The sequence below is a fragment of the Pipistrellus kuhlii genome, unplaced genomic scaffold (genome assembly GCF_014108245.1).
Source record: "Pipistrellus kuhlii isolate mPipKuh1 unplaced genomic scaffold, mPipKuh1.p scaffold_m20_p_2, whole genome shotgun sequence".
In the NCBI taxonomy this organism is placed as follows: Eukaryota; Metazoa; Chordata; class Mammalia; order Chiroptera; family Vespertilionidae; genus Pipistrellus; species Pipistrellus kuhlii.
In genome coordinates, this window is record NW_023425515.1 from 174447332 (window position 1) to 174475108 (window position 27777).

Sequence of the window (27777 nt, forward strand, 5' to 3'; positions counted from 1 at the left end):
TATACAGTGCAATCAAAAGAGGGACTTAGGTGGGTTCGTGCACTGGGCCTCTAGTCATATAATAATTACATTAGGACATCAGGCATAAACCAAGATTGTCTTAAGCAAAAAGGACATTTGTCACATTGTCTATGGGTGACAATGTAGGAGGTGTTCAATTTGAGGCTGTTACTGATCATATTTAGATGAACAAATTGGAATATTTTTTTCTGTATTTAGCACTGAGGCTAGATTCCAGCACCTAGAAGACACACAGAGAGTACTTGTTGAATAAAAATGAATGAATGAAACGAGGGGGGAGGGAGCTGGAGGGAGAAGGAGTCTGAGGAGAGAGAGAATGAGAATGCTAAAGGCTATGTTAAATTATTTTCCAAAAGGGTTATAGCAGTCGTGGTTCTTTTCTTTTTTAAAAAATATATTTTATTGATTTTTCACAGAGAGGAAGGGAGAGATATAGAGAGATAGAAACGTCGATGAGAGAGAAACATCGACCAGCTGCCTCTTGCACACCCCCTAACTGGGGATGTGCCCGCAACCCAGATACATGCCCTTGACCGGAATCGAACCTGGGACCTTTCAGTCCGCAGGCCAACGCTCTACCACTGAGCCAAACCGGTTTTGGTGCAGTCGTGGTTCTTTCAATTTGTGTTAACTTACATGAAAAATGGTTATCCGATTTTAGTTTATATTCTTCAATTTACCAATCAAGACAAATAGTTTCCATATGTTTGTTAATTTATTTTGACTGTTTATTGTGATCTTAGTGATTTTTCTTATAAAATTGTATGAATTCTTTATATATTAAAGGTGTTAACCACTTATAATTTTTTTGCAATTATTTTTCAGTTGACTTTTAATTCTTGTTATTGTCTCATTTAAAAAAATATATATTTTATTGATTTTTTACAGAGAGGAAGATAGAGGGATAGAGAGTTAAAACATCGATGTGAGAAAAACATTGATCAGCTGCCTCTTGCACACCCCCCACTGGGGATGTGCCCGAAACCAAGGTACATGCCCTTGACCGGAATTGAACCTGGGACCTTTCAGTCCACAGGCCGACGCTCACTGAGCCAAACGGGTTTCAGCTATTGTCTCATTTTTTCATGTGGTGATTTCTAATCTTCATGCAGGGAAATTTATTGACATTTTATAATTTATCAGCATATTACATCTTATAAATTTCTTTCTGACAATGATCTGATACTCACTTTTTTTCTCTTTCTTTCAGAATTTGATTATATATATATAATTTTTTATTTTATTTTATTTATTTATTTTTTTGCCAAAACTGGTTTGGCTCAGTGGATAGAGCGTCGGTCTGTGGACTGAAAGGTCCCAGGTTCTATTCCAGTCAAGGGCATGTACATTGGTTGCAGGCACATCCCCGGTGGAGGATACGCAGGAGGCAGCTGGTCGATGTTCCTCTCTCATCGATGTTTCTAACTCTCTATCCCTCTCCCCTCCTCTCTGTAAAAAAATCAATAAAATATATTTAAATAAATAAAATAAATTTATATTTTTAATCCTTCTGGAATTACTTTGGTAAGTTTTTTGGTAAGCTAGTTATTCTACTATCATTTGTTGGCTATTTCTTTCCTATCCCATTGATTTCTGAAGTCCCCTTATGATATAAATGTATATGAATGGGGGCAGGGGGAGCTGTAAAGAGTCAATGGGGGAAGAAAGGGGGGGGGGGGAGAAATCCATATGTATGCAATCTGTCTCTGTGTTATTTTCTTCCTCCTTTGGTGATTCTTTAAGTTCCAACTCTTTTTGACCTTTAAAAATCAGCCTAAGTGGTTAGTTTAATAAATCAGCCAAGCCCTGGCTGGTTTGGCTCAATGGACAGAACATCAGCTTGTGGACTGAAGTGTCCTGGGTTTGATACCAGTCAAGGGCACATGCCCGGGTTTCGGGCTTGATCCCCAATAGGGGGCGTGCAGGACACAGCCAATCAATGATTCTGTCTCATCATTAATGTCTCTCTCTCTCTCTCTCTCTCTCTCTCTCTCTCTCTCTCTCTCTCCCCTTTCCTTTCTGAAATAAAATTAAAATAAAATAAAATTAAAATAAAATAAAATAAAAATAAATCAGAGTTATAAATATCTTTAAGACTATTGGACCTGTGAGAAGAAAGCTTGGAAGGACATTTAGTTTACTGTCAGGGTGAGAAGTGATCAAGATCGGATAGAACATCATCATCGCTTCAGGCCTCCCCTCTTAGATAAGTAGATAGAGAAATAATTAAATAAATGTACTACAAGCACAGCATGTGATCTCTAAACAAAGGAAAGCAATAACTGAATGAGAGACTGTGTTTAAGCCAATGTTTCTGTTACTGAGAGGGGCCATGTAGATGCCCATTACATCTGCTGGAAAATTTGAAATCGACCCTCCGGAAAGCTCATTTGTTTGGAGGCTCAATAACAATGGAGTAATGGAGTGTGTGCAGCTCGCTGTTTTACAAGGAGATGGGGGACGAGGCATGGTCCTGAGACACCTAGTGGTACGGATCTTAACTGCATCCTTCTAGTTTGCCAGTTGGGTGGGTCTAAGAACCACTTATTACAGGGGCTTGTGCGTTTGGGGAGCTTGGGTACTCTCTTTTCTGCTCCCAAACAAAATACGTTGAGGTCTCTATGGTGTGCATGAAGCTATAGAGACAAGTGCTGAAAGACCTGGAAACTGAATAGCCTCTGTGAAGTTGGAATTATGAAGCTAAATGAATACAAAGCAAATGAACCAACATGGTTTCTCAGGCCCTGGAATACAGTGGAAGATATAAATTTAGTCAACTCAATTAATATTCATTGAGGAGTAGCACTGTGTTTCATGAAGCATATCATCTCCACCCTGAACCCTTTTAGGCCTTATAAAAAGTCAAACCAGAGGATCATTATACTTTTTATTTATTGTATTTATAGTTTTGAATCATAAATTCATACACATTCAGAATATTCAAGGTAAAGATTGTCCTACATACTATCCAGCATAATTTATACACATTTGAATTATGGAGTTGTTTAATATCTGAAATTAGTCACTTATGACTAGGGGCATTCTTCAATGGTTCAGAAAATGAAAGACAGTGGGTTTATTCATTCACTCATTTATGCACTCATTCAAATCCATATTGAGTTTCCCAGTAGCCGGCTCTAGGGTTAAAAGAGCGTCTCTGCATTGCCCTTCTGGTCTTCCACACTTTACAAATCTCTACAGTAAAGTGGGAGTGAAAGTATAGGGTGTCAATCAAATAAAGCAACTGGATCTTTGGGATCATAGAAAGCCTTCAGAGGTGTAAGTCAAGTCGCAAGGAAGATGGACAGGAGCTAACCAAAAAATGGGAAGAGGGTGGCTAGGGAGAGATCATTTCAGGTGAGAATAAAATAAGTTAAAAGAACTGAAAGGCAGCCCTAGCCAGTTTGGCTCGGTGGATAGACTGTCAGCCTGTGGACTGAAGGGTCCCAGTTTTGACTCCAGTCAAAGGCACATGCCCATGTTGCTTGCAGGAGAGAACCAACCAATGATTCTTCCCCTCTCCCTTTTTCTCAGAAATCAATAAAAATATATTTTTAAAAGGCAGTCAGTGTGATTCCAGCAAAGAATGCAAGAGGGAGAGGTGACTGGAGAGGAAATGATAGCCAGGAAATGGAGGGTAATCTTTGTATTTTTCTCTTAAGGGTAATGTGCAGACAGTAAGGGACTTGAAAGGAGAGATTAAGAGCATCAGATTTGGTTTTTAAAAAGATAGTTTTGGTTGCTGCCTGGAAAATAGAAAGTAGGGCAATTGTGACACCATTTGGGAAGCTTTTGCAAAGGTTTAGGTGAGAAATCATGTTGCTTGTTAGGTTGGATTATAGTGGAGATAGTTTTTTAATCTGTAAAATGGAGACAAAGACAATACTATCAATCTCAGAGTTGTAATGAGAATTCAATATTACGTACTTACTAGCATATAGTAAATGATCAATTAACTTTGACTATTGTTATGATATTGGTTATTATTTGAGGCAGCTATTATTATATTAAAGGATTTTGCTTTTAGTACACATTTCAAACTTTAATAAAAATATTTATTGATTTGAGAGAGAGAACATGTGTGAGAAACTTCAATTTGTCGCTTTACTTATTTATGCACTAATTGGTTGGTTGTTTTTTAAAAATATATATATTTATTGATTTTTTTATAGAGAGAAGGATAGAGACTTAGATGAGAGAGAAACATCAATCAGCTGCCTCCTGTACACCCCCTACTGGTGATGTGCCCGCAACCAAGGTACATGCTCTTGACCGGAATAGAACCTGGGACCCTTGAGTCTGAAGGCTGACGCTCTATCCACTGAGCCAAACTGGTTAGGGCAAATTGGTTTGTTCTTGTATGTGCCTTGACTGGGGATCAAAAGCATAATCTATACATATCAGGATGACACTCTATCAACTGAACTACCCAGCCAGGGCCACAGTTCAAACTTTTTTCCCTTTCTTTTCTTTTACTTTTTTACACTTATCATACTTTTAACAAGAGGGTGGGAGTAAGTGAAAGAGGGTTGGTTTTAACTCTACAAACTTATTCATTACTTGGATTTTTTTTAGAAATATTTTTTATTGATTTCAGAGAGGAAGAAAGAGAGAAGCAGAAACATGAAGTAATGGCCAGCCGGGCCATTACTTGAATCTTTTACAGTTAACATTTACATAGTGTACTTACTCATGTCATTTTTAAAAATTAATAACTAAGCCTATTACTGATCCTAGGCATCAACATTTAGCATGAGAGAAGAAAAAAATATAGCAGAATGGAAAAGAGCTTAAAATTTAGTTAGAGAGATCTGAATTCAAATCCCAGCTCTATCATTCATCAACTGTATTAGCTCCTGTAAGCCTGTCTCCACATCTGTAAATGAGAATAATCCTGGTATTTAGTTCATAGCATTGTTGTGAAGATTAATTGAGGTAATGGAGTGTCTGGTACAAAGTACTAAATGGTCACAAAGGGGCAGCTATTTCCATTCTGCAGGATGGAGAAAATTAGCAATGTTCCCTTTCCAGATATGGTTGATATGAATGTTTTTCACTCAACAAAATAATAAAGACTTTTTTTTTAGCCCTGGCTGGTATGGCTCAGTAGGTTGGGCATCGTCCTGGACACTAAAAGGTTGCCAGTTCAATTTCTGGTCAGAGCACATGCTCAAGTTTCAGGCTCAGTCCCCAGTAGGGGGTGTGCAGGAGGCAACAGATTGATGTTTCATTCTCACATGTATGTTTCTCTCTTTCTCTTCCTCTCTCTCTCAAAATCAATTTTTAAATCTTAGAAAAAAATTTTTAGAGGAATTATTTTCCTATTCCAAACTTTAAAAAATTTTAAAACTCAATGAGTGGTGAATTTTATCAAATGCCCTTTGGGCTTTCACGTTTTTTCTTATTTTATTTATTTATTATTTCCTTATTTGATTTATTTTTTAAAAATTTAATATATTTTAATTGATTTTTTTACAGAGAGGAAGAGAGAGTTAGAAACATCGATGAGAGAGAATCATTGATCAGCTGCCTCTTGCACACCCCCCACTAGGATGTGCCCACAACCAAGGTACATGCCCTTGACCGGAATTGAACCCAGGACCTTTCAGTCCACAGGCCAACGCTCTATCCACTGAACCAAACTGGTTTCAGCTCCTTATTTGATTTATTTTTATTTTTTATATATATTTTATTGATTTTTTACAGAGAGGAAGAGAGAGGGATATAGAGTCAGAAACATCGATGAGAGAGAGACATCAATCAGCTGCCTCTTGCACACCCCCCACTGGGGATGTGCCCGCAACAAAGGTACATGCCCCTGACCGGAATCGAACCCGGGACCCTTCAGTCCACAGGCCGACGCTCTACCCACTGAGCCAAACCAGTCTCGGCTCCTTATTTGATTTATTGATGGGATGTATTAGCTTGATACTTTTCTTCTAATATCATAATAACTTCCCTATTATAGACATTCCTCCTTAGTTGTGATGGATCATCCTTTTTTTAAAAAAAAATATTTTTATTTATTTCAGAGAAGAGGGTATAGGGAGAGAGAGAAACATCAATGATGAGAGAAAATCGTTGATTGGCTGCTTCCTGCAAGCCCCCTTACTGGGGATCAAGCAGGTAACCCAGGCATGTGCCCTGACCAGGAATCCAACCATGACTTTCTGGTTCATGGGTCGCTGCTCAACCACTGAACCACACCGGTGGGAGGGATCATTCTTTTACTCTACAGTCAACCTCATTTCTGAAATTCTCCCATCTTAAACAATTCAGCTCAACCAAGTTGTTAAAGAAAAAAAATGTCTGTTGTCAAACAAAACTTCGGTTTTCAACCTGACAATCCTTTCATGCTGATACCAAAAAGTGTTTCTCAGGCAACAAAGGAAAGAATGTTTTTGTTGCTGGCAAAATCTATGATTAGCACAGTTTTAAAATGTAAATAGTGCCCTAGCTGGTTTGGCTCAGTGGGCAGAGTGTCAGCCTGCAGACTGAAGGGTCCCAGGTTCGATTCCAGTCAAGGGCACTTGCTCGAGTTGGGGCTTGATCACCAGTGGGGGTTGTGCAGGAAGCAGCTAATCAATGATTCTCTCTCATTGTTGATGCTTCTCTTTCTCCCTTTTCCTTCCTCTCTGAAATTAATAAAAATATATTAAAACAAAATAAAAGAGTGCTAATGTTGCTAAGGATGTGGAAATGCTCACGAAATAGGAATTACAGGCAACTGGATAGAAAAACTGCTGTTGATTGGATAAAGGAAAAGCAGTTAACCAGTGATAGCATTTTTGAGGCAGTGATATATGAAAAAAATCCCTTTAATGCCAGTAAGGGCTAGTTTGATAAATTTAAGAAAAGAAGTGTTTATTTATGGATTAAACAGTATATCAAACATCCTGTGTAATAAAACCCCCAGTCGTGGGCAGCTCCTATGTTGAGCGCCCGTCCCCCAAGAGGATGGCGATCTGGGTTTGGGACTGGCCAGCTGGCAGCACCAGGCCACAGCAAAGGCAGGTGCCAGCAGGGCCCCCCACCTCCCCAATCGCCCCGCCCGCTGATCACCAACCAGGCCTGGGGACCCTACCTTATATATTGGGAACAGTCTCTTAGATTTAAAAGGTAAAACCTGGCAAGCTACTACTCTAACACTGAAAAAAGTTATGGCATGCACAGACTCTGGCTTGCTCATTTTGTGGTCAGCCCTGATTCTGACACTTATAACTATATGACAAAGCCAATTACTTACTTCTTTCTGCTTCCGTTTTCCCACCCATAAGATGGGGAAAATGGTACTACTGCCTCAGAAGGGTCATTTTATGTACTACTTTTTATAATTAGGACAAAAAAAATAAGTTGCCCATACAACAGCAAGATGCCTTTCACTTGTATGCAGCTTCCCGGATTGCGAGAGGGACGATTGACTGTGGTTTAGGCCTGACATCCCCCACGGGGACCCAGATTGTGAGAGGATGCAGGCTGGGCTGAGGGATCCACCCAACCCCTGTTCACAAATTTCATGCACTAGGCCTCTAGTGTACTATTTAAAAGAGGGTTTTTTTAAAAAAAAAACGGTTAGAACAGGGAATCACTTGGGTTCTGGAATGATGAATTGATTTCACATTACATTTTTTAAAATATATTTTTATTGATTTCAGAGAGGAAGTTCGGAGAAGGAGAAAGAGTCTGAAACCCAGGCATGTGACTTTGACCAGAATTGAACCCAGGACCTTTCAGTTCTCAGGTGGACTACGTCTGGCCAGTGACTCAAAGGCTAGAGCTAGACTTTTTTTTTTTTAATGCATAATAAACTTCCTTGCTTCTTCAAGAATACACTAACCAGACTTTTATTACTCAACTCCATTTGTCTTTGTTATTTTTCAATCTATTTTTGTTGATTTCAGAGAGGAAAGGAGAGGGAGAGAGAGTTTGTAATATCGATGAGAATCATTGATTGGCTGCCTCCTGAACACCCAACAATGGGGTCTGAGCCAGCAATCCAGGCATGTGCCCTGACCAGGAATCGAACCGTGACCTCCTGGTTCATAGGTCATTATTCAACCACTGAGCCAGGTCAGACGGCTCCATTTGTCTTATAGCCTCTAACACTCAGGTGCCTTTAGAGGTCTCTGATTTTTTTGTATCAATAACTAGTATTAACTGAGCACTTAGTACTAAACACTTCACACATCATGATTTCCCTAAGATAGTGTGTCAGAAATTTGAAGGACCTTGGAACAATGTCCTAGAGATGGAACTAAAGGTTGTTCTTCATTGTTATGTTTTCATTCATTCATTTATTCATTCAACACATATTTATTAAGCATTTCTGGGCTAGTGGTATCACCTTAAAAAACTCAGATAGAATCCTAGTTGGACAGACAATAAGCAAGTGAATAAATAGACAAGATAAATACAAATTGCAAAGAGAGCTATCACATACTGAGAGAGGAGGCTTACTTTAGATGTTGTGGTAATTGGCAGGGAAGGCTTTTTTTTTTTTTTAATATATTTTATTGATTTTGTACAGAGAGGAAGGGAGAGAGATAGAGAGTTTAGAAACATCGATGAGAGAGAGTCATCGATCAGCTGCCTTCTGCACACCCCCCACTGAGGATGTGCCCGCAACCAAGGTACATGCCCTTGACCGGAATCGAACCCGGGACCTTTCAGTCCCCAAGCCGACGCTCTATCCATTGAGCCAAACCAGTTTCGGCAGGGAAGGCTTTTTTGAGATGACAGTCAAGGTGAGACAGAAGAATAGAGATGCCATAATGGCAGAAGGTTGAGTAAGCAGCAAGTTCAAGAAGACCAAAGCAAAAAGCATACAAAATAACTTGATAAATCCTAAAACCAGACAGGGCTCCCTGTAGATAGGATTAGGGAAGTTAAGAGAAAAGATGCTGAAGCAGAGAGAGGTCAGATTGAGTCAGGTCATGCATATCTTGCTAAGGTGTTTGGATTTTATTCTAAGATAAATGGAAGTCACTTTCAATATGGGAGTGTTACAGAATTTACCGAGCGACCAAAGAACACACAGGAGTACTTGGAGACACAGGAAACACCCATTTATTTTCAGATGTTTCACATGTACCAGTACAGTGACTCCGGGGAAATGGTTTCTCTCTGTAGAGGGCCACCTGAGAAGGCACATGGACATTCTTTAAATTGTTAGCTGAGCCAGAGGCACTGGCAGAGTGCCTTTGTCCAGGTGTCAGCAGAGGTGGGTCTAGATATGTAAATCCAGTAATGCTAAGGCCTAGTTAAGAAAGCAAATAAGCCGAAACCGGTTTGGCTCAATGGATAGAGCGTCAGCTTGGGGACTGAAGGGACCCGGGTTCGATTCCGGTCAAGGGCATGTACCTTGGTTGCGGGCACATCCCCAGTGGGATGTGTGCAAGAGGCAGCTGATCGATGACTCTCTCTCATTGATGTTTCTAGCTCTCTGTCTCTCCCTTCCTCTCTGTACAAAATCAATAAAATATATTAAAAAAAAAATAAGAATGCAAATAAGCTCCTTTGACCCTATAAATAAACCTGCGTGGCTTGGAGGGTCCCCTTGCTGCTTCTCCATCAGAGAGATGGCGCCCACCTAACGCCCAGCTTGAAGAATCTATTTCTGCCTCCATGTCTCTTACTTTTTTCAATATTTCTTAATCCCCAGCTCCTCCATTCAGGAACCTGTCGTTTTCTGTGATGGACACAGAAAACAGAGAAACAGCCCCCTGCATCTCTCCAATCCCTTAGCAAGCCAATATGGAGGGAGCTTTCCCTTTGTACCCTTTGGTTTCTTTGTCCTCTGAAAATGGGATGGGACTTCCAGACCTTTCGAGGGCTTTGCAAAAAGCCCCAGGTGTTGGGATGGGGGCATACCTAAAGACCTGGCTTGGTACCAGCACAGATAGCCCCCTCCAGGGGTTGTTCATGGTTTATGGCCTCTGTAAAATGGGAGTAGTACTTAGGTAAACAGGTCTTGCAAGATCAGATTGTGGAGCAAGGGGCAGTGAGTTAATTATTGGCTACCAAGAAAGTACATTAGGTTACTGGCACAGATTCAGATTGGTAGCCCACCCAAAATGTCTCATTTTCCCCATCAGGAGGAACAGGACATCAGAATTGTTATTTTTAATTTTTTATGAATTATTTTTTTTCTTAAAAGATTTCTCTACTTGATCACACAGAAAGCATCCAAGATGGCGGCATAGATAAACACCTAACTGCAGCCTCACACAACAATTTCAATAAAATACAACTAAAATACAAAATGGACATTACCCAGAACTACAGGAAAGTCAACTGACTGGAAATTCTACAACGAGAAGGAAAGAGAAAACCAGAAGGAAAATCAGAGGAGCTGTAAAAGCCTAAGAGAAGATCCTAATATATAAAAAGCCAGGGGCCATCAGGACTAAAACAATGGGACGGATGACCGAACAGCAGGCTGAATGGGCAACCAGGCCGGCAGGAGGTTATTGAGGCACGACCAAACGACTGAACAGCAGGCTGCATGGGCACATAGCCAGGGCCGAGAAAAAGTTCCTGACTTGCTGAATGGGTGAATGGATAAACCAATCAAGGCACAAAATCAGAAACATTTACAAATGATTAAGAATAAAAGAGGCCCAAAGATTGGAGTTTCTAACAGCCCACTAGAAACTAGAATCTCTGGAAAGGAACAAATCAGCACCTCCAAACCACAAGAAAAAAGGCAGCGGTGGGGAAATTCAAACTAATTTGATCACTGACATCACATTGTTTACATCTCATCAATAAATGTCTGTTAAGGATGAAAAAAAAATCTCCTAGCTGCCATATGGAAAATAGATTAGAGTAGATCCAGAAACAGAGGAAGGAAACAAGTTAAATAGTTGCAGTAATTTGGGTGTAGATGGAGGTAAAAAAAATATTAGATTGCAGTGATAGAGATGGAGAGAAGTAAATGGAATCGAGATATACTTTAGAGGTAGTACTAATGTTTGGAGTTTATGAAGAGGATGAATCCTTGCTATTTTAACAATGGAGATGATACTATTTACTATGATGGGGAAAAGTAGGGAAAAGAATAAGTTAGTTCAATGGAGAGCTCCAGTGTGGATATATTAATTGACATGCCAGCTAAAACTCCCAAGTGGGCCGAAACCGGTTTGGCTCAGTGGATAGAGCGTTGGTCTGCGTTCGATTCCGGTCAAGGGCATGTACATTAGTTGCAGGCACATCCCCGGTGGGGGTGTGCAGGAGGCAGCTGGTTGATGTTTCTCTCTCATCGACGTTTCTAGCTCTCTATCCTTCTTCCTTCCTCTCTGTGGAAAATCAATAAAATATATTTTAAAAAAAGAAGAATTGACAGAGTATTGGGTGGTCGTCCACATAAATGTTGGATGAACAGAGAGTTGGAAAAGAAGACAATAAGCCATGAGCTAAAAGAGCTAATGTTTTTGTATGAGTGTGTGCACCATTCCCGGAGGCAATGCAATACCGGGTCAATGCGTGGAGTGGACGGAGCAAGCTCCAATTCGATCTCCCTGCTCCAAAAATCCATTTAATTGTTCTAGGATAGAGGGCGTGTCAGATATTAAACTGATTAAGAACAGAAACTACACTTGATCTTAGCCAAAAGGCCGGGAAGCGATAAAAGAGGGAATATTGAGGGAGGAATGACCCACCAAAAGCTGCTTAGAGGACAGTAAGATCGCGTGTGAAGTCGGTAAGATTTGATTTTCCTTATCTCCCTGGCCTAACACAGGGTTATAGCAAATCGCTGGCACTTAATTTATGCCTTTGAACCAGGGGACGTTCTTTCTGGGAAAAGATAACAATAGACTGCTTCCGGGGCAATCGAGAAAGAAAAGGGCCCTTATCATCTTTCCCTGGGAGCCGATAGAGCCCTTACTATTTGCTTTCCTGAGAAAATTGGTCCGGCGAACCCATTCAAACTTCTCCCAGCAAATCACAGAGGCCTCCAGCCAACTCCTTTGCCGCTCATTGGCCAATGGGAGGCTTCAGCTACATCCCTCCCGCCTCTCACCAAACAGCCAATAGAAGACAAGAGCACTTCGTAAAAATAACGTCATCAAATACGGCGCTTGCCATTGGCTGTTGGAGCTACCGATTAGGAAGGGAGGCGGGGCCTTACCAGCTGGCCTATATAAGAAGAGGACAAAGGCGGCACGCAGCCTGTGTCATCCGCCATTTTGTGGAAAGCAAGGTGGCATCCACATTCCCTGAGCGACTTCTCCGCCTCTGTCTCGACCGTCCCTTGATCGCAGGCATGTCTCGAGATCGGTTCCGGAGCCGCGGCGGTGGCGGCGGCGGCTTCCACCGGCGCGGAGGAGGCGGCGGCCGCGGCGGCCTTCACGACTTCCGCTCGCCGCCGCCCGGCATGGGCCTCAATCAGAACCGCGGGCCCCTGGGTCCTGGCCCGGTCCCGGGCGGCCCCAAACCTCCGATCCCGCCGCCGCCTCCGCACCAGCAGCAGCAGCAACCGCCGCCGCAGCAGCTGCCGCCACAGCAGCCGCCGCCGCTTCAGCCGCCACATCAGCAGCCGCCGCCGCTCCAGCAGCCGCCGCCAGCGCAGCCGCAGCCGCCGCCGCCACAGGACTCCTCCAAGCCCGTGGTTCCTCCGGGCCCCGGCCCGGCCCCCGGGGTAGGCACCACGCCGCCGGCCTCGGGCACGGCGCCGCCCGCCACTCCCCCGACTTCCGGGGCCACCACGGGGCCAGGCCCCATCCCGACCCCGCCGCCCGCTGTCACCTCCGCGCCCTCCGGGGCGGCCCCGCCGGCGCCTCCGAGCAGCGTGGTCTCCAGCACCCCCCCTCAGGCCGGGGGCCCGCCGCCTCCTCCCGCCGGGGGCCCGGTCCCCGGGCCTAAGCCGGGCCCAGGCCCCGGCGGCCCCAAAGGCGGTAAGATGCCGGGCGGCCCGAAGCCCGGAGGTGGCCCGGGCCTCGGCGCTCCCGGCGGCCATCCTAAGCCGCCACACCGGGGAGGCCTGGAGCCCCGCGGAGGACGGCAGCACCACCCCCCGTACCACCAGCAGCACCACCAGGGGCCCCCTCCCGGCGGGCCCGGAGGCCGCAGCGAGGAGAAGATCTCCGACTCGGAGGTGAGTGTGTCCGGAGCTACGCGTCCGTTCCCCTAAGATGGCCGCTGCCCCTCTCCGCCCCCCTCCCTTCCCGCCGGCCTCCATTTTGTCGGAGGCCGGAAGCGCGCCTGCGCGCAGCGGGCGGGGGCGGGGCTCTCCGCGGAGCCCCGGGAGGGCCGCCGGCGCCCGGGGAGGGTCCGGGGAGGAGAGGAGCCGCCCGGATGGGCCGGCCCCGTTAAAGCCAGAAGATTCTGGGAACCAGACCGTGAAATGTAGGCTCCCAGAGGTCGGGGAAGAGCAGGCCCACGTCATGTCGTTTGATAACGGGATTTTGCTCTCTTTCCATTTAATATCTTGCCGTCTTAATTTATGTCTACTACAGTTTTAATTAGGGATGCTCAGCATATGGAAAGGACGAAGTTGTTGATATAGGTGTAGAATGGTGAGCAGAAATAGAGGTGGGAAGGAAGACAATAGGCCATGAATGAGCTAATCTAATTGAGGAAGGAATGGTCCATCAAAAAGGACCTGTCTGTAGCGAGGTCCAAGTGTAAGTTCTCGAGTCTTTTTGAATGATTTTGGCTGTTTGGCGTTGGGATAGCGGTTCCATTGGAAATCTCGCAACTATAGTAAGACCTTGATTTGACTTTAAACGAGACGGAAGAGCCAACCCCGTTGGGAAAAATCCATTTTGGTAAAAGCAAAAATTAGTGTGTTTCCCTGCTTTGCCAGAGGTCCCTGGTGTCTGAAAATGCCCTTTCTTTTTCACATAGGGGTTCAAAGCCAACTTGTCTCTCCTGAGAAGACCCGGAGAGAAGACTTACACGCAGCGTTGTAGGTTGTTTGTTGGGAACCTCCCTGCAGATATTACAGAGGAGGAATTCAAAAGACTGTTTGCTAAGTATGGAGAGCCGGGAGAAGTTTTTATCAACAAGGGCAAAGGATTCGGATTCATTAAACTTGTGAGTTTGTTGGGGTTTTATGTATAATTAAGTAAAGGGTCTCCTTTTTGCTACTATAAATGTGCTGGTTTTCAAACGAATATTAATTATTTGGCCTTTAAAGTTTTTGTCATTCTTGCCGTGGCCGGGTTGCTCAGTGGGTTGGAGCGAGGTCCTGTACACCAAAGGGTTGTGGGTTCAGTCCTAAGAGGGGGTGGCATACACAGGAAACGGATGTTTTTTTCACATCAGTGTTTTATGCTCTATCTAAAAAAAAAAAACCAAAAAACAACCACAACCAAAAATAACCCATATCCATGGGTGAGGATGAAAGGATAAAAATGTTTTCATTGTTCTTGCAGAAAAGATGAACTTATAAAGTACATAATTGTTGGTATCAAAGAATCAAGGGGAGTAGGTGGGCAAGGCATTTTAACTTCTGAGAAGGGTGTCAGGGTGGGCTGTCTGAATATTCTTGGAGCTGGAGGGAGAAAGGAATGGGAAGTAGGCTTATGACTTTCAGAGAAGACAGGCAATTTTGGGGGTCATTAACGTGATTATGTCTGATAACTTTCAGGAATCCAGGGCATTGGCTGAAATTGCCAAAGCTGAACTTGATGACACACCCATGAGAGGTAGACAGCTTCGGGTTCGCTTTGCCACACATGCTGCTGCCCTTTCTGTTAGAAATCTTTCACCTTACGTTTCCAATGAACTGTTGGAAGAAGCCTTTAGCCAGTTTGGTCCTATTGAAAGGGCTGTTGTAATTGTGGACGATCGTGGAAGATCTACCGGGAAAGGCATTGTTGAATTTGCTTCTAAGCCAGCAGCAAGAAAAGCATTCGAAAGATGCAGTGAAGGCGTTTTCTTACTGACAACGTAAGTTCTTGTGCTTATTTTAATAATTTTTGTTTATTAACTCGTAAGGGGAAGTTGTGATACAACTGGAAAATAAGATACAGCCTTCTTTTTTATTAGAACTCCTCGTCCAGTCATTGTGGAACCACTTGAACAATTGGATGATGAGGATGGTCTTCCTGAAAAGCTTGCACAGAAGAATCCAATGTATCAAAAGTAAGATGGATTAACTTTTGGGCAGTTTTTAAGTTTAAGGGAGAACTTCTTCTAGTAATTTTTCAGTTTTGTTTAAAATGTGCAAAATTCTTCTAAATGAATATGCTTACTAAAAGCATCAGTCTCAAAAAGTTAGATTTTTAAAAAAAATACATTTCACTGATTTTTTACAGAGAGGAAGAGAGAGGGATAGAGAGCTAGAAACATCCATGAGAGAGAATCATCGATCAGCCGCCTTCCGAGCCACCCCCACCGGGGACATGGCCACAACCAAGGCACATGCCCTTGACCAGAATCGAACCCGGGACCCTTCAGTTCGCAGGCCGACACTTATTCCATTGAGCCAAACCAGTCTCGGCGAAAGTTAGATGTTTTGAAGCAGTTATTCAGATGCCTAGTTTTGTTTCTGAAGTATGTATATTTCACAATTTTGTCTTGTTCTTAAGAACCAAAGTGGTTCTTTGTTTACCCCCTGATGTTCCTTACAAATGATGGGGCAAGGGACAGAGCACTGTTTTTAGGGGAAGGAGTCAGGTAGTGTTTCTTATGTGCATCCCAAATTGATTCACCTTTAAATGTTGTCAGGGAGAGGGAAACCCCTCCTCGTTTTGCCCAGCATGGTACATTTGAGTATGAATATTCTCAGCGATGGAAGTCCTTGGATGAAATGGAGAAACAGCAAAGGGAACAAGTTGAAAAAAACATGAAAGATGCAAAAGACAAACTGGAAAGTGAAATGGAAGATGCCTATCATGAGCATCAGGCAAATCTCCTGCGTCAAGGTAAAGGACTCCCTGAGGTTTGCTCATGGGAGCAATTACTGTCTTTAAAACATTTACTGTGATCTCAATGTTAATCCAAAACAAAATTTTCCAATGTTCAGATCTGATGCGACGCCAGGAAGAATTAAGGCGCATGGAAGAACTTCACAATCAAGAAATGCAAAAACGTAAAGAAATGCAGTTAAGGTAAACTTTTGTTTAAGCCTTTAATTTAAAAAAAGTTTTTTTTATTGGTTTTAGAGTGAGAGGGAAGTGGGGAGAGACTTCAGTCAACCAAATGAGCCACACCGGGCAGACCTTGTTAAACTGGGCCTTTGCTTCTGCATTAACATTTGGACAAAAGATGAACCTAAATTTTGCAGTGTAGTCAAAACTGAGTTTGAAAAGGTGTGGATAACACTTTGATTTATATACTTAATGGACATTTCCAGGCAAGAAGAGGAACGACGTAGAAGGGAAGAAGAGATGATGATCCGCCAACGTGAGATGGAAGAACAAATGAGACGACAAAGAGAGGAGAGTTATAGCCGAATGGGCTACATGGATCCAGTAAGTAGACTTCTGTTGTAGTCTATTTAGAGTAAAATAATAACATATCTACTTATTTTAAATGTGTATTATGATTATATTTCTTAGTTTTATTATTTTTTTGGTAGGCCAAAGATTCTTTGGGAAGAAGCTTAAGTCAATGGGTAAATTAAAATTTTTTTATTCAAAGTTTTTTAAATTGCCTTAAATGAACCTTTTTAAATTGATTAGAAACATTAAGTATGGGGATTTTTTTGTACCTTCAAATATGGTATGGGTATAGTACAGATACATCAAAGTTGTTTATTTTTTTCTTTTTCTTTTAGAGAGAAAGAGACATGAGAATGGGTGGTGGAGCAGCAATGAACATGGGAGGTAAGCATGAAAATAAATTAGCAATGTCATTAGAGAGCAATATTCTGGTTTAGTTATAACTGGCATTTTTGTTTCCTAGATCCCTATGGTTCAGGAGGCCAGAAATTTCCACCATTAGGTGGTGGTGGCGGCATAGGTTATGAAGCTAATCCTGGCGTTCCACCAGCAACCATGACTGGTTCCATGATGGGAAGCGACATGGTAATGTATCCTGTGAGACATAGTACCGAGGAAATTCTCATTTTCACAACTTAATGTGTGTGTGTGTTTTATTTTGTTGTGTGTGTTTTATTTTATTTTATTTTATTTTATTTTTTTTTAAGTAGGTGATTGGACTTCTTTTAGTTTCCCTATCATGTAAATCGTAATATTGAGGGATTCTTTGGCAACATAGAAGAACTCAGTGTGTGGTAACCTAAACAGATATGGTTGCCAACTTGAAGTCAGTGCTGTTAGTATGTTGGAGTTATCTTTGGCAATAAGTAGATTTAGGTGCTTTCTATTATATTGCTTGTGTACTTTGGCACTCCCATGGCATGGCAAATCCAAATTCTAAATGTTAGATAATGTACCTAATTATTCTACATCTAAGTGAGCGTAAACAAATGGCAAACTGTTGTTCACTCAGCTGGCATTTGCCATAACTACAATATATGAATTAGACTTGTAGTTTGCAGCTCCTAGGCATGTTTTAGTGATGTGTAGAACTTTGACCTATATTTGGTGTGGCTTCTATCCATGAAAAGGGAATTGTTTAAAGTTTTGACTCGTCGTTTCCCACCTGTTGGGCTGTCTATAGGTACGCCTTCTAAAACAAACTGACATCTGTTTTGCTACAGAGTAGCAAAAAAAAAATCAATGACAATTTTAAGCATACTAGTTGTGTGCATTTGATCTGAACCTTCTTGATGCTATCATATTTTAACTGCAGATAGCCTAATACGGATGCTTTAGAACAACCATGTGAATTGGTCTGAGTGGCTGTGTTTAGGGCTTTACAAATCCTCAGGAGAATTGAATATTGGCTTTAGAAATGGGTTTAAGGAAGAAGACATTTTCACAACTGAATTAAGTCTTAATTAGTTCACCTACAGGATTTTGGCAAAAGAAGGAAGCTGCAGCAAATAACTCACTAATTTCAGTTTACAAATAAGGAACATAAGGATTTAGTCTGGGACCTCACCTATTTCAAAACCCATTTATGGCTTTTGGGAAATTAGAACCGTAAATGACTGGTTATGTTAAATGTAGTGCTATAGGCTTTCTTCAAATTAAAATTTAAAAATAGTGTGATAGTGTGGGTAACATTTTTGCTTATGTGTTTCCTTAAAGGCATATTTTAGGTATGTAAGGAAATTCATTAGAAATGTATCTTCACATGATGTTCCCACAGTTAAAATTGTATATTCCATATAACAGGTTAAAAAAACAAAAACCTATGTGTTTAAGATGTGATGATATAATTGTGAAATCCCCAAATTTTCCTCACTAGCCTTCATGAAATATATAGTAGAGTGTGCTAAACCCCTAAAATGTACATATTTTGAAAAATAGTTTAAAGGATTGAGATTTAGTCTTCTTCAGGTAGCCCTATAGTATTTTGTAAGAGACATTTTGAAACTAGCATGTAGGAACAGTTAAACCCTGATGCCATTTTTATTTAAAAAAAAATTTGGGGGGGGGGCGTGGTGGTAATACTTAGTAGCTGTTCTATTTTAAGTGGAATTTGAAAGATAGTTCAGGCTGCACTGCTTGCATATCTAGGGTTTTTCTTTTGGATACATGCTTCCTAAGACTTAGAAGTACTTAAACTAGATGGAATTAGATGGAAAAAAAAAAACTGCTGCTTTATTGCAGTCACTTAAGCATGGCGCTAGGCTCTTTGGGAGATGCCCAAACCATGGAATCATAGCTAAGTGCCAGAGGACTTTTCAAAGTCCTTAGGGGAAAGTTGGACTGTTATGGGGTGGGCTGTATATCCAGTCAATTTGCAACAACACAGAATAGTACCGTAAACATAAAAGTGTCTCTGGTCATACAGTGATGGCTCCTAAAGGTGGTACACCTGTGAGAATATGGCAACACATTTTTTTTTTAAATCACGTTACTGTGCCGTTTAAGTGACTAAATCTATTAGCCTTTTATGCTTTTTTTGTAGTCTGGTAGCATTTTATTAAAACTTTGAACTTTTTAAGATTTCTGCAACTTAGCAGATGTGTCTTGAGATCTTGAAAGCACAAGGTTTCTTATGCAGCACATGCCACTAACTGGTGAGTAGGTTCTTTGTCACTTCTTTGAGTGAATTGAATCTGTTTGGCTGGGCTTGTCAGGCTTACTTGGAAATTAATTTTCCTGTTCAGACCTTGAAAGTGAGAAGTTTGCAAGTTTTCCAGTGGTTTGTTCTGATGTGAAATTTCTTTAACTCATTTTGGAATGGGTTTTCACATCTGCACTAATTCTTAAATTTTTTAGCACTACAGGGAAGATCTATTCTTTGAAACAGGTGTATGAGAATGGCTCAAGTGGGAACATACCACAAGGCATGTATTATCGTAAACTAATTTTCAAATTACCCTTTTTTCCTTTCTATGTTCCCGGTACCTGTGGATCGACTCATTGGTGATTGTATCGACGAACGTTGACTACGGAACCTTCTAAAATATTTACTTAACACACATGGACATCAACTACATTTAATGAACTGTTACTTACTGTTCCAATAGCGTACTGAGCGCTTTGGGCAGGGAGGTGCGGGACCTGTGGGTGGACAGGGTCCTAGAGGGATGGGGCCTGGAACTCCAGCAGGATATGGTAGAGGGAGAGAAGAGTATGAAGGCCCAAACAAAAAACCCCGATTTTAGATGTGATATCTAGGCTCTCATTCTAGTTTGTTTTTGTCTTTCCTTGTTTAGATAACAATCTTTTAAATTCTTGCATTTTAGTAAGAAAGCTACCTTTTTATGGATGTTAGCAGTTCATTGACCTAATATTTGTAAATGGTCTGTTTGGGCAGGTAAAATTATGTAATGCAGTGTTTTGAAACAGGATTTTTTCCTTTTTATTTCTTTTTTTTTTTTAAATGTATAATGTCCCACAAGTTATGGCAGTGTACCTTGTGCCATCGAATTTCTAAAGTGTATCTTTTTTTTTTTTTTTTTTACTGTGCTTTAAATAAATAGATAAAATAGTTATAATATTGATCTTCAATTTTGCCATTCATGCTTCCATGCACATTAGGCTAGGTATTCCACTTTGAAAGCATGAGCGTGTTGAGACCTTCAGATGGCATATGCCATTTTGGGGAAATGTATTTGTAGGCTAAGTATTGCTTTTTACAAATAACTACCCCTTTGTTTTAAAAAGAAGAAACACATACTGAAGTAGATCCGTGATTTGATTTGTTTGGCATTATAGGAAGCAAGTGGTGCTAAGTATTTTTAAATGGTTACATAAGTAAAAATAAACTGTAAATCTTCATTCAGGAATATGTATTAAGATTGTGGAATTGGGTGTATGACTATTGGTAGAGGGAGAAAGTGGGCATAACTAAATGGATCTTTTTATGGCCCTATGAGTTATCCTTTTCTTGAAAGTTCCAGGAGAAAAAGTGGAAAGATCATTTTGTTGCATTCCTCCATTTTTGTTTTTAAAAGAGTTGTCCCAAGCCCCACAACTGGCTTGTATTGAACTTTCACATTTGAATTAAAGATTGTCAAACATGAAGTCTTTCATGTATTACTTTAAGTGATTTATAAAGATGGGCTTTAGACTGAAAATTTGAACTTGAAAGTAAAAAGTGTAGTAACCATAAACTAGGTATAGCTATATATGCATTTATACTCTGAACCTTTTATATCTCCTTTTGCTACTTCATTGGGCGAAAACTATAGGACCATAAATCTACTTGCTCTCTTTTCAAAGAATTAGTGGTGACTGTTGACATGTAGGGTTGCAGATAGCCATTCCTAATTGTAAAATACTTTTTAATTTGTTTTTCCATAGTTTCCTTTTGATGCAGCACTAAATCTAGAGAGTCACTTATGCTACACAGTGCAAATATAAATGTCCCTCCCACTTATCAAGTTTTGGAGTTTTTCGATGGTGTTGTCAGTTTATTGTCAACTTCATTGAATCTCCTTCCCTTAGAATTAGATACACTGATTTAATATTAAAGTATCTTGTTACTGTTGTCTGCTAGTTCAACAGTGGGGATCTGTTTTCCCAGTGTATCTGTTTTAGCAGAGGGAACAGCTTCCTAAAAGTAGGTAAAATAATGGTTTGGTTTTGTTCTTAGTTACAGTTCCATCCAAATTTGTACATTATAGAACTCTTTACTGTGGAATGTGTCTTCCTCCTTTTCACCTCTGTTCTTGGTGCTAATTGGCAAAAGTAAAATTCTAAATCAAATCTTGGTTAAAATGCTGAGGTTTAATATTGTGCCTGAGTACAAAGGGAAATCTATTGAAATAATTGAGCACCTTCTGCATGGGAAACTGGATAATACTAAAATTAAAACACTAGTGGAATATAAAGGCATGTCACCCAATTCTGGTTAAGGAAATCTCATTAGAAAATGTTCATTATTTCTATTCAAGACACCTGGAAATGGGTGGTAGCTCTACCATAATTATGTTAATGAGGAAGTTTTGTCCCCAGTTAAGATATGAATTGGTGCTATGTATGAGATTTTTCTGTATGGAAACAAGGGTCTTGATTTGAAAGAAGTCCATTATAATTTGATTGGATTGTATAGTAGGGACTCGACTAATGATAAAATAAGGGGTGTTCATGGGACACCCATGGAGGGTGAACTTGTATGTGTGTGGGTGGGGGCTGGTGGGGAAATGGGATAATCTGCCTATAAAATTAATGTTTCAGTTTATTTTTCAGATTACATGCCTTTCTTTATAAGGGATGCTGGCACAGACCCCTAAAATAAGCTTTTGGTAGTACTTTACCTTTGAAGAGTGGTGAAGGATGCTCATGGATAATCTGCTGAAAGTTGTGATTTTGATGGCCTTACTGAGGGCTGTAGAATTGCTAAATGTTGTTTAGCAAATAATCTTGCTTAGTTTCAAATAAGTTATTTATTTATTTATTTTTTTTTACTTTTATCACTGAAAAAGCAGTGTACCAAGGGTTGTAAGGTACTCAAATAGACTTTCTGTAAGTCTTGTATATGATAGTTTTTAGCCTAATGGGAATTAAAAGTTATCTAAAAAAAACAATTGCCTAAAAGTTGATTAGAAACTTAGGATGGGCGAGGGAAGGTAGTAGTTTCAAAGTATTTTAGCCATTTTTCTCATTTGAAGAAATCACCTGCCCCCATTTCCCTTTTCCATTCTCATAATTTTGTTTTTAAGAGGAACACTGATCATTTTAAAACTTAGTAGTCCATATCTTTAAAAACTGCATTCTCGAAGACACCCCAGTGTATTTACTAATAGGTAGCTCATAGGCATTAACCCATTAGCTCATTTATTTAGTGAAATCACAATCCTTCCCTGTTTAGAACACATACTGAACTCATTAACAAGTTCTATAAACTCTACCACTCTTTATGTAGATATACCACTATTATAAACATAATTTGGGAAATTGTAATGTTACACCTGTGCAATTTTCGTAAGAGGCATATTATGGCAGATAAAAACTTAAAAAAGATACTTGGCTTTTCTTGGGCAAGCCACTAAGTTTTGGTGGAATGTTTTCTGGTGTTCTTGGACTATTAAAGTAGTGGCCTGCTACATAACTGCATTTAGCCAGCATTTCTGCAGTGCGTAACTGTGAGGAACGTAGTACCGCAAATGGCAATGGACATTAGGACCCGGATGTAGTATTCCTGCTTGCTCCAAGATTCTCATTGCCGACTGCATACAGGTAGGTAACAAGCAATATAATCTAACTTGGTGACTTGCTATGTACTTTTATTCCGTGGGCATTCTGACATCACACTTCTGACAATGAAATAACAGTGCAGCACCTAACACTTGTATGGTAAAGCTAGCTTATCAAAAGTGCGTGGGTTTGGGTTTAGGGCTGTAATTTGTCAGGCAGAATTCAGTGCTGTTGCAGTTCTCAAATCAAAAGTGCAAACTTGATTCCTTGGTGTGTCTGATTCGGTTGTGTGGTTTTCTTTAGTTGCATTGTAACTGAAGATAACATTGAACATATCAGTGGTGTGGGGGAAAGGGAACCAAACCATACTTGGGAGGTAGAGTGCTATTTTAGCCTCTTGATATGGACTGTATAGCATGTGATAATTAGTCTTGTAGCAACTGACCTGCTCGTAGGTCAGCAATATCAATGATTTCAGAATGCAATCTTGGATAGGTTGAGTGAATTAACACTAAAAGTACAGGGCTTGTTTTTTTTTGTTTTATCCGTAATGTGATTTAATAAATTTTTTTCAAATGAGCTTCATAGAAACATCTTTGTTACTAACTTGGGCTTAGATGGGGATCTAATGTGAATAGTTTAAATTACATGATTTTACTAAATATGTCTATACTCTAAACCTGGGGAAAATTGGCGTGGCACATTGACTTGCCTACAGTTGGATACATGGTGGGAATCATTTCCCAATCATAAGACTTCGTCGTATTCTGAAGGATAACTGCAAATGTTCAGAGTAGGTTTTTGAAATTTGGTTACCTTAGCTTTAGGGATGTGATGTTATAATTCAAGATTTTATTTACCAAAAATAAGGTCTTAACCACCTTATTTTGTTGCCTAGTTCTTAAGCTTTGCATCGACTTATTTCAGACCTCAACTCAACTTTGTTCTCTGAAGTGGTTTTTAGCTAGCGTGCAAGAGAAACATCTTTCATATATAATGCTTTCTGCTCTGTAACTGGAAGGTTTAGGTTTACTTTGCATAAATGTGTGGAAACTTCATGAATATGAGAATTTTCTTCTATTAAGGAAAATGGCTTGCTCTTTAGCAAGCAATTCACAAGGTGGGGACAAATTTGTACTGTGATGCATAGTCCATTCAAGCAAATAACTTTTGACTCTCCTGATAGATGAAAGAAATGGTGATTAATTTAGCTCTCTACATGAATAATATAATGCAAAGCAAACACAATGCTTAGGTATTGGTGACGAGTGTCACTAAGTTGGCATGTAACCCTGATAGGGCTTTCCTGTGGCATGATCCATTAAATCGGTGGCCAGCACTTGCTGCCGTGATTTCAGGGATTGAGTGTTTAGAAATTAAAGATCAGGTTTATTTCTTCAACAACCAGTAACAATTTTGAGAGAATGTGCTTGTTGTAATAATGGACTTCAGGAACATCATTGGGGTGGGGGGTTAACTTTGCTTTATTCTGATTCTAAGAAGAATAGGTTTTTGCACTTTCAAATGAGAAACTTGTGACTGACGTTGGTTCTTAATAGTTTTGATTTGTACGTAGCTACAATTTGTAAATCTTAGTGCAGAGGGTCTTTAAAAAACCACTCAGACAAAAATCTGGGAATAAATGGGTTTCAGTAATAACACTACTGAGGTGCTTGCATTGTATTTCATAAGCCTTATTATAAATCAAAATTACGCTTTTTAATGAAAATGGTCTGATGTTCAGAGGTGTGATGCCAGAATGCATTTTCGTACTATTAGGCCCTTGGAACAGATACAGGTGCTTTCTGAAAGATGAAAGAAATGCAATGGGTGCTTTCTATACAAGGTTGTAAAACCTACGAAGACTAATAGTCTGACTTTTCCCCCAATAGAGATAGATGTGTGTGACTGGTTTTGGACTTTTAACCTTAAAGGGGGTTGCATGTCTCCTATTGTTAATCATTGTCAGCTGCAGTGACACGATCCACAGTCCTGCATTTACTGTCCTTCCCTTAATGATCGTGGACAGGTTTTGAGAGCCAGGATGTTTGTTTTGGGCCTTTTTTTGTTTGTTTGGGCTTTAGCTGATAATGTTTTAGTGCTCTTGTCAGCTAGTGTAGTTCTCAAATGGCCTATTAGGGAAAGAACTCAGGATTTCACTGTTCCTAATCATCTGTCATTGCTGCTAGATAATGATTGGCAATTTTTAAGACTCAACTGTGGAAATCTCACAGTTGTTGGTAAACCATCAACCATAAAAATGTTGCTTTTGAACACCAGTGCTGAGATTTTATTCAGAGGGTGAAAAGGGAGGGCTGGGTTGCAGCATAGGATAATCTGGAGAATGGGAAGAATGCAAAACGATATAGTATCCCTTATGGATGGTAAATGTGCAACAGGGAACTATTTCATTTGCCCTTGGCAGTACCTGATAATCAGGGAAGAAGAAAAACCTAGAATTTGAATTAAGCTGATCTGTCCGGTTTTTGTGCAGTGGCCCTGCAGGTGTATATAGTGAAGGTGAATGTCTTCTCCCTCAGAGAAAAATATATAAATATCTCAGGTTCCTTGCTGTCTCTAAGGCAAAGCTTCCCTGCCCTAACTTAAAACTCAGTGAGCACTTAGAGGGAAAGAACAAGGCAAATATAGAGAATTGCAGGATGACAACTGCATTGTGTACTGTGGAATGAGGGGAGGGGTGCTCTTGGAGGACTTCTGCTGAAGGTGGTCAGTCCACCTGAGAATGGAAAACATACTTGAGTGGGGAGCAGGGTATGTGCTTTTATGCAAAGAGAGCTGATGTTAAAAATTCAGTTGGTAAGGTAGAGTTGTCACATACCTTCACATAAGGGATAGTATATTTTGGGTTGCAGTCAAACTTGTGCTCAGACTGGTGAAAATAAATAGTAGTTAGGCTTTTGTATTTTAAAGAAGATACAGTTCTCATTCTGATTCAGATGTCTATTTTATTACTTTGTGAGAATAATTTTAGATTCCCCCTTCTACCCCCCCATGAAGTTTCTTCCTATTTTTTTATGCTGTAACTTGCCCCCAATCTTGGTCTCTGGAATTTTACTCTTTAAATTTTGAAGTTAACTAGCATTTTCAAACCTTATGCCCTTGTCTTTTATATTAACTTCTCTTATTATTCTTTAGGTTCGAATGATTGATGTTGGCTGATATTGGAGTGCTCATTCGCCTGAAGTAAGTTCCTTGGAAATCTTAACCTTAGCAGTAGAGGTCTTTTGGATTAGATTTAATATTTAAGTAATTTGATTTAGCCAGATGGGGTGAAACATGTTTGATTTTAAAGATGCTTGTCTCACCTAAGAGAACATTCCTCTATTTCTGTTTTTGAAAATAGGTGTATATGTGAGAGTTGAAATATGGGAAAAATTACCAAAATGTTAAGTAGTAGAATTGAGGAGGTATGATCAAGAGCAGAAAAGAGAATTTACGTTTAGTGGAGAAATGCTGTATTTTTAGTACTCTAAATTCACCTTAGGATCCTCTTAAAATAAATATCCTTAAGATTCTTTTTTACTTACCTAGTAAAAAGAGTAACAACTGTTTTGTTTTTTTAAAATACATATTTTATTGTTTTTTTACAGGGAGGGAAGGGGGAGGGATAGAGAATTAGAAACATTGATCAGCTGCCTCCTGCACACCCCCCACCGGGGATGTGCCCGTAACCGAGGTACATGCCCTTGACTGGAATCGAATCAGTCTGCAAGCTGATGCTCTCTATCCTGTGAGCCAAACCGGTTTCAGCATTAACAACTGTTTAGTCCTTGGTAATAGGCAATATGTACAGGTGAAAAAAATTTAGAGTATGACCGTGGTGTAGACCAGACCTTTTCTAAGTAATACCATCGCTAAATAAAAGAACCATTGATTAGAACCCAAACATAAAAACATGTTAACATATTAATAAGAATGTAATATGCTGAACAAGTTACTTTATTTTATTACATTTTTAATAATAGGTGGATAATTGTTCTCAAGCTGTCAAAGCATAAGCCAACCAAGAGAGAAAACCAAAATTTGCAAGATAGAGGAAGTATCAAGGTATGTTAAGCAATCTTACTCTTGGGTGGTAAAGAAATAATTACTTTGTGTGAATATATCTTTTTTTTTTTTTTCTTATAGGAAATATTGTTTTTTAAATATGTTTTTATTGACTTTAGAGGAAGGGAGAGGGATAGAGAGAGAAACATCAATGATGAGAGAGAATAATTGATTGGTTGCCTCTTGCACACCCCATACTGGGGATTGAACCCACAACCCAGCTTTGTGTCCTTGGTTGGAATCAACCTGGGATCTTTCAGTCCACAGGTGAATGCTACTGAGCCAAACCAGCCAGGGCAGGAAATAGTGTTTTTACGGAATTCACAGTTTTCAATTAAAAAGTATATGAATACATATATATGTATATGTATTTACCTCTGTCCATAGCACCATGCAGATGTGGATTCAGAAAATTTGAAGTTCCCTATTTATTTTTCATCTATTGTATATAAGTACATGGTGGGATTGGTCTTCTATAATTGAAAATAGATGGAGAACAAAATAATGATCTATTTGAATGGTTGGCAATTTTAAAGTGTAACTCAACTCTGCTGTATAGCTGGAAAGCAATCAGACTGTGTAAACAAATGGACATGGCTGTATACAATAAAATTATAAAAAGGTGCCTGTGGATAGTAGCTTACTAACCTCATTTCATAAATTACATGTTTAGATAGCTATCACTCAGTTTTAAAGGCCCATAAAAATCAGTATGAAATCTAAACAATCAACATCTTAAGTAAAGTTTATATTATATAGACTTTTAAATATTATTGATACCACATTCCAGTATTAATATTTCCTTGTTATTAGGAAGTTTACTTGGTGGTGCTAAAAAACTTGATAACTGATTTTTACATGTTTGGGAAGTAATTGTTTCCTTTTATTGGCAGGATCAAGTGAACTGTGTCCTGGAAACCAGTGAAGAAGAGGGCAGAGAGGAATGAACAATCCAATTGTTAATAAAGACTTCTACAGCCTAGGGAATGAAAGGTCCCAGGTTCAATTCTGGTCAACGGCGTATACCTTGGTTGCAGGCACATCCTCAGTAAGGGATGTGCAAGAGGCAACTGAA

General features: G+C 40.1%; 1 protein-coding gene and 1 non-coding gene across 6 annotated transcripts; one reads left to right on the top strand and one right to left on the bottom strand.

The window, feature by feature from the left end:
• Positions 1–11460: 11460 nt before the first annotated feature.
• LOC118724949 lies at positions 11461–11648 on the bottom strand. Its single transcript, XR_004989739.1, has one exon. It is a non-coding gene; the product is annotated as a U2 spliceosomal RNA (small nuclear RNA).
• Positions 11649–12173: 525 nt separating this feature from the next.
• On the top strand, positions 12174–27676 carry SFPQ (splicing factor proline and glutamine rich). 5 transcript variants are annotated; one of them, XM_045584877.1, is made up of 14 exons: positions 12174–13117; positions 13870–14058; positions 14615–14916; positions 15016–15111; positions 15697–15893; positions 15995–16079; positions 16325–16442; positions 16550–16585; positions 16748–16796; positions 16876–16997; positions 19520–22676; positions 25791–25838; positions 26621–26702; positions 27596–27676. In XM_045584877.1, the coding sequence occupies exons 1-11, from the start codon at positions 12287–12289 to the stop codon at positions 19655–19657; spliced, it is 2163 nt and encodes a 720-aa protein (XP_045440833.1). In that variant the 5' UTR covers positions 12174–12286; the 3' UTR covers positions 19658–22676; positions 25791–25838; positions 26621–26702; positions 27596–27676. The 5 variants fall into 5 exon arrangements, with proteins under 5 accessions (XP_045440833.1, XP_045440835.1, XP_036303417.1 ...); XM_045584879.1 differs by lacking the exon at positions 19520–22676; XM_045584878.1 differs by lacking the exon at positions 16550–16585 and having other exon boundaries at positions 12175–13117.
• The last annotated feature ends 101 nt before the right edge of the window (positions 27677–27777 follow it).